The sequence below is a fragment of the Canis lupus genome, chromosome 32 (genome assembly GCF_048164855.1).
Source record: "Canis lupus baileyi chromosome 32, mCanLup2.hap1, whole genome shotgun sequence".
Classification (NCBI taxonomy): Eukaryota; Metazoa; Chordata; class Mammalia; order Carnivora; family Canidae; genus Canis; species Canis lupus.
In genome coordinates this window covers 39,173,303-39,189,302 of record NC_132869.1, presented here as the reverse complement: position 1 = coordinate 39,189,302, position 16,000 = coordinate 39,173,303, and the positions used below count along the sequence as shown (strand labels likewise).

General features: G+C 48.5%; 2 protein-coding genes and 1 long non-coding RNA gene across 18 annotated transcripts in view; 2 read left to right on the top strand and 1 right to left on the bottom strand.

The window, feature by feature from the left end:
- Positions 1 to 6,458, top strand: part of PARP6 (poly(ADP-ribose) polymerase family member 6) — a 28,171-nt gene extending 21,713 nt beyond the window's left edge. For all 12 annotated transcript variants that reach the window (XR_012022905.1, XR_012022906.1, XM_072809493.1 and 9 more), the window contains 4 exons: positions 4,983 to 5,062; positions 5,458 to 5,521; positions 5,670 to 5,754; positions 6,098 to 6,458. Coding sequence is in view for 10 of the 12 variants with exons in the window: in XM_072809493.1 (XP_072665594.1) it covers positions 4,983 to 5,062; positions 5,458 to 5,521; positions 5,670 to 5,754; positions 6,098 to 6,200 (332 nt within the window). In the remaining 2 variants the exon portion in view is untranslated. The remainder of the gene's footprint in view (positions 1 to 4,982; positions 5,063 to 5,457; positions 5,522 to 5,669; positions 5,755 to 6,097) is intronic.
- On the bottom strand, positions 64 to 14,401 carry LOC140623237 (uncharacterized). The gene is made up of 2 exons (XR_012022907.1): positions 14,057 to 14,401; positions 64 to 275 (listed from the first exon to the last, which is right to left on the bottom strand). It is a non-coding gene; the product is annotated as an uncharacterized lncRNA (long non-coding RNA).
- Positions 12,591 to 16,000, top strand: part of PKM (pyruvate kinase M1/2) — a 26,378-nt gene continuing 22,968 nt past the window's right edge. For 2 of the 5 annotated variants that reach the window (XM_072809501.1, XM_072809502.1), the window contains exon 1: positions 12,591 to 12,748. Coding sequence is in view for 2 of the 5 variants with exons in the window: in XM_072809499.1 (XP_072665600.1) it covers positions 14,505 to 14,554 (50 nt within the window). In the remaining 3 variants the exon portion in view is untranslated. Of the gene's footprint in view, positions 12,749 to 13,296; positions 13,637 to 14,424; positions 14,555 to 16,000 lie in introns of those variants that run through there. The other 3 variants (XM_072809499.1, XM_072809500.1, XM_072809503.1) reach the window with 2 other exon arrangements.

The following is a 16,000-nucleotide window of genomic DNA, read 5'->3' as shown; positions in this document are numbered from 1 at the left end:
ATCTACCTTTTAAAATATAAACTGTCTATAATTATATAATAATATTATAATAGTTACATTGGATGGAAGTGAAAGCCTTTTATTCCAAAGATAAGGCATGAATGAAGCCCATATTTTAGTCAGGAGATAAGTCCAGCTTTGTTCTGTTCAGAAAATGAATCTGACTCGAGGCTCTCAGTGTACCAGGTTCATGTCTTAGTTCTTTTTCAGTCTTCTTTTGTTTTTCTTATTCTGTATAGTCTTTGTATAAAGGATATCCACCGTATATTGCGTGTCTGACATACAAAGGGAACAGTGTTAGATTCTTTATAGATTATTTAGTATTCTCCAGTAATTATAACTGTCATAAAGGTAGGAAAACTTAGATCCAGAATCAGAACTAGAAGAGTCTCTAAATTTTAAACTACTCTAACAAATAACAAACCAAAAAACTCACCAAACCCAGATAGTTTTATAAGTGAGTCTTAAACCAAACCTTAACCAAACCAAACAAATTACTGTAGTCTTATACAAATTATCCAGAGAATTGAAAAAGAATTATGTCATAAAAGATCAGTAAATTTGACTTTATTAAAACTAAAAACTTGTGTTCGTCAGAAGACATCTTAAGAAAATGAAGTTATAAACCAGAAGACATTTAGCAACACACTTAACTACAAAAGATGAGTAATAAAAATGTATTTTTAAAATGCTTGAAAATCATTAAGAAAAAGACAATCCAATAGAAAAATAGGTGAATGAAATGAACAGGCATTTCACTGAAGAAATGACCAAAAAATATGAAAAGCTGCTCAACTGCTATTTTTTTTAAAAGGATTTTATTAATTATTCATGAGAGACACAGAGAGAGAGGCAGGTTCCCTGTGGGGAGCCTGATGCAGGACTTGATTTCAGGACCCCGGGAGCCGAAGGCAGATGCTGAGCCAAAGGCAGATGCTCAACCACTGAGCCACCCAGGCATCCCTGCTCAACCACTGTTAATCAAGGAAATAAAATCAAGACCAAGATGACTTAGTGTTTAGCACCCATGTAGATTGGCAAAAATTAAGAAATCTGGTAATACCTTTAATGATTCTAGAAGTTGTAGATCAGCAGGATTTCTTTCATTGTTTATGGGGTTATAAACTGGTACAGCCACTTTGGAAAACAACTTGGTGTTAAATTTTATAGAGCTAAAACATTTTATCCCAATGACCAGCATTTTTATTCCTGCCTACATACACCCAGGGGTGTACATGAATGTTCAAAGTAATACTGTTTGCAATAGCAAGTCTTGCAGATGACCCAAATGCTCATTATCAGATTAAGAAATAAATACATTTTAGTGTATTCTCAGAGTGGATTATTATTTAGCAATGAAAATGGATAAACAGTGGCTCTCAACTATGTGGAAAAATCTTAGTAATTAGTTGAGTTTAAAAAAGGCAAGTCCGGGCAGCCCTGGTGGCTCAGTGGTTTGGCGCTGCCTTCAGCCCAGGGCCTGATCCTGGAGACCCAGATCCAGTCCCACGTCAGGCTCCCTGCATGGAGCCTGCTTCTCCCTCTGCCTGTGTCTCTGCCTCTCTCTCTCTCTCTCTCTCTCTGTGTCTCTCATGAATAAATAAAATAAAATCTTTAAAAATGAATAAAAATTAAAAAAGTTAAAAAGGCAAGCCCAAGAGCACCTGGGTGGCTCAGTCTGTTGAGCATCCATCTCTTGGTTTTGGCTCAGGTCATGATCTCAGGGTTGTAAGATTGGAGCTCACTCACGTCAGGCTCTGCACTCTGAAATCTGCTTGTCCCTCCTCCCTCTGCTCCCCTCCCCCACCCCGAGCACATACTCACTTTCTTCCTCTCTCTCAAATAAATAGAATCTTTAAAAAAAAAAAAAAAAAAAGCCCAGAAGACTACTGTATGATGTCTTTTTATATTGTTCAAAAGCATACAGAGTTAAACATTTAGGGGTGTATATGTGGGTATGTGTGATGAAACTAAAGAAATTTCAAGGTAGTGGTTACCTCCCAAGGAGAGGCAGATAGTTAGATATAAGTCACTAGTAATGTTTTGGTTCTTGGATTTAGTTTGTAGGTTGGGTCTATAGGTATAATAGATAATAAATAAATAAATGATAGTATGTCATGAACCAAACCTGGTGATGAATCTACACAGGGTAAGTGCCCAATAAATATTTATTGAATGTGTGCATGAATCTTACTCTATGTGCCTGAGGTGCAAAGTAGGGGTTGTGTTGGGGTAGTCTATTTGGCTTCTTTGTCCAGGTTTCTCAATTTTTATCTTTGTCCAAGCCTGAGCTTCCCTCATTAAGCTCTTATGTTCTGAGTAGTGAGATACTCCTGGGTTTTTTTTTTTTTTTTTTTTTTTTTTTATTTACTTATGATAGTCACAGAGAGAGAGAGAGAGAGGCAGAGACATAGGCAGAGGGAGAAGCAGGCTCCATGCACCGGGAGCCCGACGTGGGATTCGATCCCGGGTCTCCAGGATTGCGCCCTGGGCCAAAGGCAGGCGCTAAACCGCTGCGCCACCCAGGGATCCCTACTCCTGGTTTTTGATGCCCGCGAAACTCTTGTTTCCTGTCTGTTCTCTCCCTATTCATTCCCTCTTTCCCCTCTCACTGACTTTTGTTTCCTACTAAGTACCTGAGTCCCTTTAGTTACCAAATGAAGCCAGGAATCTCTGTTGACTCCTTATCTTTATTTACTGATGACATAACAACATCCTATGACACCATCCCTTTCCCTCTTGCAAAGGTCCATTGATTATTCATATAAAATGGCATAGGATTTTACTCTTAATAGTTAGAGATCATCTCATCCAATCCTTTATTACTTTACAGATAGGAAAGCTCATACACAGAGAAGTTAAATGACTTTCTTAGGGTCACATAGCTAGGAGTAGTAGAGCTAGGATTGGAATCCAGGCCTCCTAACTTCTAGGCCAGTTTTCTTATCACTATATTGGACTGACTGGGTAGGCTTTACTTGAATGACTGCGTCTTTGAGGGCCCACAGATAAGTGAGAATCTCTAGAATGTGAGATGCATACAGATGTCCAGTTTATTGTAGTTACTACACTACGTTCTTAAAATGTTTCCATCTACCCTATTCTACTCTGGTTTTCTCTGTTCTTCTTCAGGGTATCCTTAGTTTTGTGGCATTCAGTGCCCTCTGGGAGCCAGTATGAATGGAGAACATCCATTTGGCTAGTGGAGCCTCTCCACTCCAATGACTTGGCCATTGTTTGCAGGTTATAATGAGGGCCAGTGAGAAAGGAGATGGTAAACATCTGTTTGTTTAGTTCTGTTTAGAGATTTCTGAAACATGAATACTTTGGATACAAAGCATCCAGGGATGATTCTAGCCACCATATTCTCAGGTTCTGGTCTTGACAAAAGATCATTGGGTCAAAATGGACAGAACAGTGTGCAACAGGATTGGGATGGGACAGGATTTGGATTATATCATAAATGCCATCTCTAAGATCAGCCATAGAAATCAGATTGTTCTTTCTTATCCTCTAGGGTAGAACTTGGGTGGGGATTTCACTCAGAATCTTGCACTGAAATACCCAAGATGAGGAGGTCATGATGTTTGGAATCAGAGCTAAACCTAGTTGAGGCTAATGGAGAAAGTAAACATAGAGGGGTGGTAAATGTCCTGTAGGAGGAAGAAATTAATTAGTTTAAGTCTTGCCCTGAGTTTTGTTTAGGCCATAATCTATCATGGGATTTTAGTGTAAGTGCATGACAAATTGACAGCCTGAGCAATGAGGAATGTCAGTCCATTCATCCCCACTGCTGCACCATGGCTATCATAAAACCAAGAATCGAAGCAAAGTGGGATTAGTGGTAGAAAGTTCCAGGGCGGAGTGTTGAGATAGGGGCCCCACTTATAGCCTATAATGATACCATCATTTTCCATCTTCATCCCTCTCCCTCTCCAACAGAAGGGGACACACACACACACACACACACACACACACACACACTGTGCTAAGGCCAGGCCTGTGAGAAAGCTTAGTACAAAGACTATGTCCTAGTCGTCACAGGCCAAAAATGGAGTAGGAGCAGACAAGCACTGTTTTGTCTCTAAATAAGAAAAATCTAGAATGAGTCCATGAATGTTATAAACTGGGAGATAAGGATGGTGGAGGATTTATGGATTTAGGTAGGGGGGAACTGGCATCACTTCCTCAAGTCTGGGAGGACTTTCTGAAGGAAACAGGATGCTTAAGGTTGTTGCCATTATGGCTACTTGTGGAAAATTATTCATTACTTACCTGCTGTGATCTCTGCCTTATCTCTTAAGTGACTCTGGTTTATAGTTTGAGACTAGAGCAGATCTGACTTGCTCTGCTTGCTTCCTCTTCACTCATTTTGCTCAACCTGGCATTGATCCGAGGTGTTGATACCACGCTCCTGGGCCCCTCATTCCTGGCTCATTCCATGTGTTCCTCCCTTGTCTTAGAACCTTTAAGTGACTTTCTGATGTTCTCAGGATAAACTCCAGTTGTCTTAATACGGCCTGAAAGGCCTGCCTGATCTGATCGTAGCTCCATGCTTCCACATTGTCTGTTGCCACTCCCCTTCCACTGACTACGCTCCATACAAACTAAGGCACATTGCTTCCTTCCTCCAGGCCTTCCATGCCCTGTTACCCCTGCCAGAACACTTTCCCTGTCTTCATTTAACTAATTATTCCTAGCTATCACTGGGTAGCCTTCTTCAAACTGGTAGGGCAGGCTAGTTCCCCTCCTCTAGCCCCACATTGTTCTAGATTCTCCACATCACACCTCTTGCCATACCGTGTTGTTGTAATTACTTGTTCTTTACCTCTAGTCTCCATCAGACTAAATTGTGTCAGGGCAGGTACCTTGTTTGTTTTATTCACTACATGTCTAGCTCAATGCCTGGCACATAGTATGCACTTTAGTAAATACTTGACTGAGGAATGGGTGAGTGAACTGAATTTGTTGTTCTGTGACAGGAATGGGAAAAGGACAGCACAGGATGCCCTCCAAGGATGAGCTGGTCCAGAGATACAACAGGATGAATACCATCCCACAGGTATTACTAGTTGGCACTGCTCTGGTGAGGCAGATCTCTTCCCCTGGGATAAGTTCAGGCTACATAGATGGATGGGGAAACACATGGTGGGGGAGGTGGGTAGTCTGAAGAATATTTGAAGAAATCAGATAGGTTCTAAGATGAACACATTTCCAGAGTCACACATAGTCTCGGTCATAAGTATGAAAGCAGGGACTGAGTTGAAAGTGACGTGAAAATGTAAAGATGGAAGCTATGGACTCATCCAGACTGATTATGGGAAAGCAAATTTGGGGGGTGGGGTGGCTGGGGAGCCCCAGATATCCCTGACCTATGCCCCTAGCCATCAGCAGCTAACTGTCTTGTCTAGGGAGAGCCGTAACAGTCCACTTGGCTCTGCTCTCCTTCTCTTCCAGACCCGATCCATTCAGTCGAGGTTCCTGCAGAGTCGGAATCTAAACTGTATAGCACTTTGTGAAGGTGGGTAGCTCACCCAGTCCCTGTTTTTCTGTGTCCCCAACCTTATGATCCAGCTGAGGGTGGTGTTGAAGTATCACGTCTTCCCTCCCCTGCCTAGACTGTGTGACTTAAGCATTATATCTATAACTTCTGGCCTCCTTCTTCCCAGTGATTACATCTAAGGACCTCCAGAAGCATGGGAACATCTGGGTGTGCCCTGTGTCTGACCATGTCTGCACACGGTTCTTCTTTGTGTAAGTCTAGGAGTGTACCTAGGGGGTCGCTCTGAGAAATGAGGGTGGGGGTGTGATGCTGTGACTACTGGGAAAGTCTGTTTCTGTCATTCAAGACTTGTCCCTGGCTACCTGAGTGGAGCTGGCACTGGAACTTTCCCTGTGGATGATAGGGATGGGTATAGATCAAAGTCTGTTTAAAGGAAACCAGATAAGCTGAATCTTTTCTACTCAGAAGAGTAGTAGCAAGAAAGGGTTTGGCTTCTGGGATGGGATGGCCACACCTCCAAAAATAATTCCACTGGTTGACATTATTCTGGTATTGTTCTCCCTCTTATGCTCACACTTGCCCTATCTTTGGCAGATATGAGGATGGTCAGGTGGGCGATGCCAACATTAATACTCAGGACCCCAAGATACAGAAGGAAATCATGCGTGTGATCGGAACTCAGGTTTACACAAACTGAGGGGGCCCCAGCCCTCGTACCACCCCTGTTCCCCCAGGATCCATCTGCCCTCATACAAGGGCTCAGGAGCAGCGTGCGAGGCTGCCCTGAGGAATCAAGGGGCCGTTACCAAGGGGCAGGAAAAGGATAGAAGAGGCGGCCTTCATGGTGGAGACTGACCCAGGAACCACTCCACATTTGGATGGCCCAGAATGACTCCCTACTCCTGATTTTCCCAGTTGACTTCACCCTGTTTGTAAATAAAACAATAAAATGGAAGGTGCTGTGGACTGGATATGATCACTGTGGTCTGACTAGCCTTGGCCCAGCACCAGCCTCAAGCCCCCAAATGGGGTGTTGGGTGGGGAGAGTGGAATATCCTCAGGGTCAGAATGAATTACATTGAGTGGGGTCAAAGCGAGTCCATCTAGTGTAGTATACTACAAATATGGCAACATTTTATCAATGGATGAAGAAGGGAAACTTACCAGTTATGCAGATGACACAAACTCAAGGATCTAGAATACCACTGATATCTGTTCCTCAAGATTTAAGGGCTGTTAAGCCCAAAGCAGCTCAGATTTCCTACTCTAAGGATCTCTCTCTGCTTTCTGCATTTAACCTAGCCACTCTTCCTGCTCTAAGTCTCAGGGGTTGGGCTTCTACTCTCTTCCTCCTCCCAGCTAATTTATTTAAGATAAGGGAGGTGAGGGGGAAATAGCTGACAGGTGCAGGAAGTTGGCTTGGTCTCTAATTTGACATGTAGAGAAATGCAGCCTCCCTTAATGAAACCAAGTCCAGATTCTCCAAGGAAAGATGGCTGTTTTGAGGAGACCTAATTATTTCAGTGAATTCGATCTCCCCGTTGAAATTCCCACCCAACCTACTGCTGGCCTTTCAGGCCTCATGTGCGTCTCATGTGCGTCTAACCCTAAGTTAGTTCTCTGACAAGTTGGACACTGCCAAATATTTTATGAAATATTAATGAAGAAAAACAGGACTATAAGCACAGAGAATGCAAAAAACATTAAGTAAGTTTGGCTTTTCAAGTTAGGGTTTTTATTCTGTTACAGCTTCTTGATTTACAACATCCACCTAACACCACCTGTTGTCTTTCATTACCTTCACCCTATTTTTTTTTTTTTTAAGATTTTGTTTGTTTATTTATTCATGAGCAACGGGGGGGAGAGAGAGGGCGGCAGAGACACAGGCCGAGGGAGAAGCAGGCTCCATGCAGGGAGCCTGACGTGGGACTCGATCCCAGGACCCCAGGATCACACCCTGGGCCAAAGGCAGGCACTTAATTGCTGAGCCACCCAGGGATCCCCTCCTCACCCATTCTTAATCAAGACCGCTACACTCTGACTCTATAAGTCTCCTAAGGCTCTCTGTCCCATTCTGTTTTCAGGTCTAGGTGAAATACCCTTCCATTAAGTAAATGGCCCCATCAGGAAACCCACCCTGACTGAAGTTCTTGTCTCCTGGGAGGACCCTTGCAGCTCATCTGCATAGTATTAGAGATGGCTAACATTTTTTAGTTCTTACTGGGTAGGTGCCAGGCATTATACTAGTAAACACTTTAATAATTTGCTAACCCTTTGCCACTGTTGTAAGCACTGTACGTGTATGGACTAATATAATTTACACAAGCCTATGATATAGGGGCCATCATTCCCATTTTGTAGGTGAGAAAACAGAGGCCCAGAGGATAATTGATTTGCTCATATTCCACAGCTAGTGACTGACAGTTGACCTAACTCCAGAACTCTTCTAGCTCTAGGCTAGATAGCCTTTCAAACTTTGCAAATAACTTTTTCATTTAGTCCTGATAATAAAGATGAAAGATAGGTTTTCTTTAGGGATCTTAAATAACGTGTCTAAGGTTGCATAGCTGGTTAGTGGCAGTGCTTGGTTTTTAACCAGAACTGCCCAACTCCAGAACCTGAGCTCTTAGCTATTGTTTTAATTCCCCAGAGGGTCTCATACTGCTCCCACGGGTGTTCCAGCACTCAGCCTAGGTCCTTGGCCAGTCCAGTGGTGTGGCAACATTTTTGCTCAATTTTCAGAAATTGTTAATGGACTGTTCTCCGTTATAAGCATTTCTTATAATTTATCAGTGGTATCTGCTTTAGCAAGCACTAACAAATGACAGAAAGAGAAGTAATGCACAGATAGTATATATGACCAGAAAACACTCAAATATCTGAGCTAGTCCCATGGATGTCACCTTTTTTTTTTTTTTAAACGGCATATAAGGGATCCCTGGGTGGCGCAGCGGTTTGGCGCCTGCCTTTGGCCCAGGGCGCGATCCTGGAGACCCGGGATCAAATCCCACGTCGGGCTCCCGGTGCATGGAGCCTGCTTCTCCCTCTGCCTGTGTCTCTGCCTCATTCTCTCTCTCTCTCTGTGACTATCACAAATAAATAAAAATTTAAAAAAAAATAAAAATAAAAATAAACGGCATATAACATTATTATGCCAATAAAACTGTAATGACCTTAAATACACCTTTTTATAGTGTTCCACATAAAAGCAACAGGACTCAGAATCTGAGAAGTTTGAAAGCCATACATAATCATCTGAAAAACTTAAAAAACCTATATGGTATAAAACAAATCTAATAAAAACCTATGGCACTTCTCTAAGAACAGTGCCTTCATTGCCAGGAACTTGCAGGATGCTGCCCTGGGTTTCTGAGTAGGGATCCTCCCACAGCCTGCAGGAGGAGTAGATCGTGTCTTTCTCTGGTCCAGGCCTGCAGTACCAGAGAGGAGGGGCCTGTGAAAGCCAGGTCTGAACAAAACATCATCCTTCACAGCGGCCGAGGCTAGTACAAACACTGCACACCGAAGTGGACAGTTGGCCTATCTTTCACATAGTCCTGGGCTCGAGCAGCCTTACTTCATTTAGGCCTGGACATGCTTAGTCAGGGCTAGGGCCGGGGAAAGAGCTATCTTCCTCAGTTAGTTCCAGGTGGAGAGTAAATGGCTAGGATTTCTGGATTGAGAACTCTAAAACTCCTGGAGTTTAACTTTCCTCTTCCTTCTCCTGGTAATTTTCCATACAGGCAGGGTGTGGTCCTGACTCAGTTTGTGGTAAGGATGTGGCCATCCATAGGGGAGGAGCCTTCTGCTTGGTTCTTCCTTTGATTCTGGCCAGTGGGCAGAGGCAGAGCCTGGTGCTGAGTCATAACTGAGTTACTTAACAGCTTCTCACAGGATGGATTCTGACATGGAGGTTTGGAAGATGTCTCAGCTTGGACCACCTTGGGAGTGGTGGGGAGGAAGCCTTGTGGCTCACACAACCCCCCCAGAGTACCCCTCCCCAGAAGGGGGGGGGACTAAAAGTTGGCTCCAGTTCATCTGTAGGGGCATCATTCTCTTAGGAATATAGGACATTCCACAGAGATTTCAGAACACCCCCCTGCTCCCCCCCTCCCCCCCCCGCGGGGCCAGCGATGCCATCCTTTAGGTTAAAGCATTACCTACAAAAATATTTTATCTAGGAGAGAGACCAAAGTCTCCTTAGTCCTATCTGTCCTTTCTAGGCTAAGTGGGTCAGGTTATGTGGATGCCAGTGAGCACGGAGATGAAGACTGGAGGTATGGTGACAAGGGAAACACAGAATTTGACTGAATGCATCAGGAGGCATTCCTGGGGAAGGGGGCCCTTGGTCCATTGTTCACCGCTGCCTTTCTTGGTCTTCCAAATCTTGGTTACTTTCTGGGGCCAGGGTCTGGTTATGATCCCACTTGGTCTTAGTGAGCTCAGCTGTGGCTACACTTGGAGGGAGAAAGGAGAGAGAACCTGGCCTCCCTGGGACTGGCATGGTGGATAGGATGAAAGTACTCTGGGGAGGTTTTGTCCTGTGAGCCCTAACAGTCATGGGCTAGAGAAAGCTTGCAGTGGGTCACGTAGGCTGACAGGGTCACCCTGGCTGAGGCAATACTTCCACTGGAATGAAGGACTCCTCAAGCTTCCCTCTTGCTTCTGAATGCTGATGAGGCATTTCCTCAGGAGGGGGGAACTAGATACACAGTTGCATTCAGGAAACATTCTTTACAGTTGTTATCCTCTGGAATGGCCTTCCCATACCCATCTCCTAATCAACCCTCCATGTCTCTTCCTACATGAAACCCTCCCCTTCCCACACAGACAGCTTGTTCTCTCATTATCCCTAATTCGAAAAGCTCAACTTTCTCTTCCTTCCAGAATTTTTCTGTGGGGGAACTCTGGAATTGAGATTTTGTGCCACCCTGGTAAGCCCAAAGAGCTCTTGGGAATCTGAAGGAAGGCATAGAAGTAAATTAAGTCCACTTGGTCTGGCTCTGGAGAGGGCATATAAAGTCTAAAGTGATAAGCACTTCTGCTTTAAATCTGATGCTCGGGGCCAGTGGGCTGCCCTGGAAATCCGTACTGGCCTACGAGAGAAATAACACTGCCATTTCAGGCAGAAGCCTAGAGGTCATGTAACGATAAAGCCTGTAAACCTCATCCTCTTCACCAGGGCCAAAGTTTGTCTTTGGACCCCAGGGGTTTGGGTCCGGTACCATTTGCTGACACACTTATCCCACCAGGGACTCCAAGTGACCTTGGAGTATTAGACCATTTAATCCCAGGTTTTGTGGTTCTGTGGCCATGAATCCAAACCTAGCAATCTGCACCCTCACTCTTACCCCAGTCCAGTGAATCTAGCACCTCCTCATCCCATCCTGCCAGGTCAGAGAGCATAGTGGAAGGACTGGCTCTGGGGAGGAGCTTCGTGGGGTGGGGGGTGTTCTGTATTCTGCAGCATTGCCCCAGGTTCGCATAGCCTCCTGGATACTTGTTGAGGGGTCAAAGGAGTGGGGATTCAGGATGACCAGGAGAAGTTACTTGAATTCAGAAGATGTTCTGGCACTAGTTATGAGGACCGTCCTCCACAAGATCAATTCCCAAAAAAGAGGAAGCCTGCCGGGCACCATGCAGTACTCACTCACACACGTCATCTGATCAAATTCCATCCTATGAAGCAGGGATGGTCTTCAATTTACTTTTAAGGAGCTAGGCTCTTACACATTAAATTACAGGATATGGTCATAGAACTAGTGGGTAGAATTGGAACTAAGATAAGATGGAATCCGAACTTTCTTAAATATGCTTTTCAGAAAAACAATGACAATCACCTTAAACTCCTCCATGTGACAGATTTTCACTATGCATTTCTGTGTAAGGATATACTGGGTTAGTCTCTGCTAGAGTTTCATGGATGACATTTTTTATGACTCTCCAGTTTAATGCGTGTGCATTTCAATCTTGGGACTATGTCCAGACTTAGAACTTTAAAATGCAATGTTGTCCAGCCCTGGCCCGATGACTGACACCCCCACCTGCCAGTATTTTTCCTTCATCTTTAGCTCAGGGCCAACCAACGTCCTATCTACAACCAAGGGGACCAGAAAAGGCTTCCAGAAGAAAACTGAAGGATTCTATCACAAACAAACTTACTTTTAGGCTGTCCCTTTCTGTTCCTGGCTTATCTGAACTTCTGAACTAACAGAGAAGCAGAATGAAAGGCCTGTGATTCAGCTGCAAGCCAAGTGCCTGCTCGAGCAGGTCACACAAATTGGTATCATCTTCCAAGAAAGGACAAGACCCTAAGAGAGCAGTCATGATTTTTAACGAGGCGACATTGTTGTTCTCAAGAGGCAGGAGTTAGCTGCCGTATCCTTGATAACTGCTGACATCCCTGGCTGTTTACCAATCACCGGGGAAATCGGAAAATACCTTGGAGAAAAATAGAAAAGCTCCAACGATATTGATCGAAAACCATGAGATTGAAAACAAAAGGGCTGATTCCTGCAGACTATCTGCCGTAACGTTCCACATCTCGCTCCTGATGGGTCAGCCGTGCACTACTACGAGCACCTTCCATTCGCTTTCCATCGTCTCGGGCGCGCTCCGCGGGGCCGCAGCCCCGACCGGTCCTCCCTTGTGGCCTCGCCCCCCCGCGGCAGGCCCTCTCCGCCCTCCCGAGCTCTCCCCGAGCTCTTCCGCCGGCGACCTCCGGCCCTCCCCACCTCCCGCCCCCACCTCGGCTCCCGGGCTTCCCGGGCGAGCGCTCGAGCTGCGCGCCGCGGCGGGGCCCCCGCGGGCTGGGGGCTCGGGGGCTCGGGCTGGGGGCGGGGCTCGGGAGGGCCGGGGGCGGGGCCTGCCGCTCGCCACTTCCCCATTGGCGGGCGGCGGGCGGCGGGCGGCGGGCGCGGCGCGGCCTCCGAGTGCCGTGTCCTTCCGCGCGGCATGTAGTCCCCCGGAGGGCACCGTGACGCCGCGCCCGGCCCGCCGCGCTTCCTCCCGACGACGAGCGGCCCGGCGAGGACGCAGGGGGCGGGGCCCGGCCAGCCGGGAGCCGGGATTGGGCGCAGGGCGGGACGGCGGAGGGATTGCGGCGGCCGCGGCGGGATAACCTCGGGGCCCCGGGGCCGCCCCCCGCACAGCAGCGCCGCGTCGCCAGCGTCCGCAGCCCCTGCACCGCCCGCACCGCCCGCACCGCCCGCACCGCAGCGCAGCTCGAGCCGGACCGCGCCGGAGGTGAGCGGGGCCGCGGCCGCGCCGGGCGTCCCCCCGGGCTCCCGGGCATCCTGCTCGGGGGCGGGGTGGGCTGGCGCCTCGCCCTGCCCTGCCCTGCCCTTCAGAGCCCCCGCGTCCTCCCGCGCCGGCCTCCCCCGCCCCGGGGCGCGCTCCCTTCTGGCCTCGCCGCCGCCGCCTGGATCCGCTCGCATCACCGCCTTCCTTGCGGCAAACCCTCCTCCCCGGGCTCCCTCCTGCCCTCCGAGCCCCGCTCGCCCCCGCCCGGGGCCCCCTCCTCGCGATGCTGCCCCGGCGCCTCCCCGCGCCGCGTGCTCCTCCCGCGCCCCCGCCCCTCCCCCACCGCGCTGGGGCCGCCCCTCCCCCTCCCCCGCCCGGTCACGTCCGCTCCTCCGCATCCCTGTCCTCCGCGCCCTGATTCGCCGCGCCCGCGGCCTCGCCCCTCCCCTCGGGGCTGGGCTCGTCCGCCGGCGCCCCCCGCCCCGCCCCCCGGTGCCCGCGGAGGCGCAGGGGCCCGTCGGGGGCGCAGCCCGGGGCCCCCTCCCCGCCCTCCCCGCCCGGGGACCTGCGCAGCCTCCGCCTCGGGGCACCGAGGGAGCGGGTGGGAGCGGGTTAGGGGCGCAGGGGAAGCACGGGGAGCGCTTGGCGCCACGGTCCGCCTCCACTGGGTGCAGCCGGTGCTGCTCTGGGGCGGGGGGCTCGGGAGGATCAGGGCGCCGCGGGACGGGCTGCGGCGCCGGAGCCCTGGGCGGGGGCCGCGCGCTCTGGGTTCGAAGCCGGGAAGGACCTTCCGCTGTGAAGGTCATTGAAGAGCCCAGGGGAACGGCGTTGCGTTCCTCCGCTTTTTATCCGTGTTCTTCAAACCCAAGGCGCGGATCCTCTCCCGTGCACGTGAGTCCGAGCTGATGAAGGTCCGGGCACGATGCACAGAGAAGTTAACAGGCTTTTAGAATCGAATTTGGCTCATTAGCATACAGCAATGGTGCAGGGGGTCCCCGTGTGTAACAGTAACCTCTTCGCTCCTGACTGTTGAAGGACGGGTTACTATTCACACTGGGCGCAGTGTCTCCTGTCTAGTGAGGAAATGTCCAGAAGAAATGACTCCGGATGTGTTCCTCGGTCCCTGAGCACAATTACATAAACTGCTTCAGCACAAGGGCTCATCTTCTCCTTGCCATCCCCAAACACATACTCCTAGTTAATCTTGGGATTAACTCCTAAGTCAGGGTTTCTAAATACTAGACATCTCCTGGAAACCAATCCCCTAAGGGATCCTGGTGCAGTGATTACAAAGTAACTAATAAAGGTTACCTTGCAGCTCCCCATTCGGCTACCGGGGCTCTTTGGTCTCCTGAGGTTAGTAGACAAAGGAAGGCCAGGAGGGTCGGAATTCTGGCAGTTGGTGTTGGGCTGTAGGACTAGAAACAGACCTGCAGCCCCCACGCTGCACTCTTCCCCCGCTGTCCCCACCTGCTCCGGGTGGTGTTCTAGAATTTGCTCAGCCAAGTGGTCAGCGTGAGGTTGGGATAGGAGGCAAGGACAGTGTGGCCTCCTGTTGGTAGTACTGAGGGTGCGGCCACTCCCTGGGGTACAGAGGATATCCTAGGTCAGGACTCCTGCTCTGAGGCATTGTGAGCAAATAATTTAATCTCTTGATGCCTGAAGATGCTGTTGGGAAATGCAGTGGGGCTGTCCTGAGGGGAAGGGTATGTAGCCCATCACCAGGTTTGTGGATGAGTGGGGAGGCCTCTGGGGGAAGATGACTCAACCTTTCAACCTCTCTGCTTTTGAGAGAATTCTCTTTGTTGGGTGAGTGGGAAACTGCATTGTGGTCTTCACAGGTTTAAAAAGTCCCTTCTCTTCATTTAGTGAGTCAAATAGTGAAACACGCATTTTCCCCAGTTAAGTGAAAAGTGGTTGTCCAGGTTGTCCCTGCTCTCTGTACTCCCCTAAGAGCTTAGGTGCAGCGTGACACAGGCCTGTGCCCAAGTAACGTAGTCTATGCACCTGCATTCCTGAGACTTCCCCAGGGGACACGGCAGTCCTTTGTGGGAGGGGGGCCTGTTATGGTTATGAATAATGATGACTGAAAGAATGTCCTTGAACTCACCTCTGACTTGAGTCAAAATAGATGGACATTAGTCTCTTCCAGTCTTAGTTTAGCTGCTCTCATTCTAAGCACTGCGTTAGGAGTAAATAATTTTGATGTTGAATTCATAGTTTAACAGAAAGCATTTTTGGGTGTCTAATAATTTGCCAGTGACCTGGCCAATTTGGTAGGGGGGACTCCAGACAGAACTAGGACCTTGTACAAGTTGTTTCTGTGCCTTGGATGTTGTGACATTAATGGGGTGGGGGGTGTCACGGGAAAAGCCATTTTATTTCTTAAAGCTGTGTGTTTCTTAATGTTGAGGCAGTGGAAGAAATGAGGAAATGACTGTGAGCTAGGAAAAACCCAACTCTTGCATTATCAACTCACACTACCCTGGTTCTAATTTATGTTGCTTCAGCTTGTATGAAGGCATGTCAGGATGTGTTATTTTGGCCAAGAGCTAAGACTGAGCTCAAGGTAGGGGAAAATGACTCATTTGACATTTTATTTCTGAATCATTCCAAACGTCTACAGTCAAATCTCAGTTAGGTGGTACCCCACAAGGATGAGTCGCCCGTTTGAGCAAAGTTCTCTTGCAGCCTTGTTGAGGACGTTGGGAAATGTAGAAGTGGTTTACTCGGTGGGAGATCCTGTAGGAGGGGAGCCTGGCTGGCTCAGCCAGTAGAAAGGGCGACTCTTGATCTTGGGGTCGGGAGTTTCAGCCTCATGTTGGGTACAGAGATTACTTTAAAAAAGAAACATTTTTTAAAAGTCCTCCAGGACTGTGAGTCATCACTTTAAACCTCAGTTCTGGTCCAGCTAGGACTAGAGCTAAAGGAAGAGCGTTCTTAATGCGAGCATGCTCTGGGAACTTGGGTTTTTCACCACGAGCCCGTCTCAGACTAGACCAATGAATAGTCTGCTTGTTTGGGGCTTTGTTAAGGAAGCTGTTTGGGGGAAGGTGAGCCAGGGTGGCTAGTGGATGGGGGTGTGCAACATCTGGTGGGCCTCTCTCTCGGCCTCCCGGTGTGACTGCTCAGCTCAGGGGAGGGGGTGTTGGCAGAGCCACCGAGTGGTGTGGCGCCCGCCCCTGCAGCGGTCTGTGCAGTTCTGCACGTAGGAAGGAGGGCCTGCAGGAAGGAGGGCCAGCCGGGCTGCAGTAC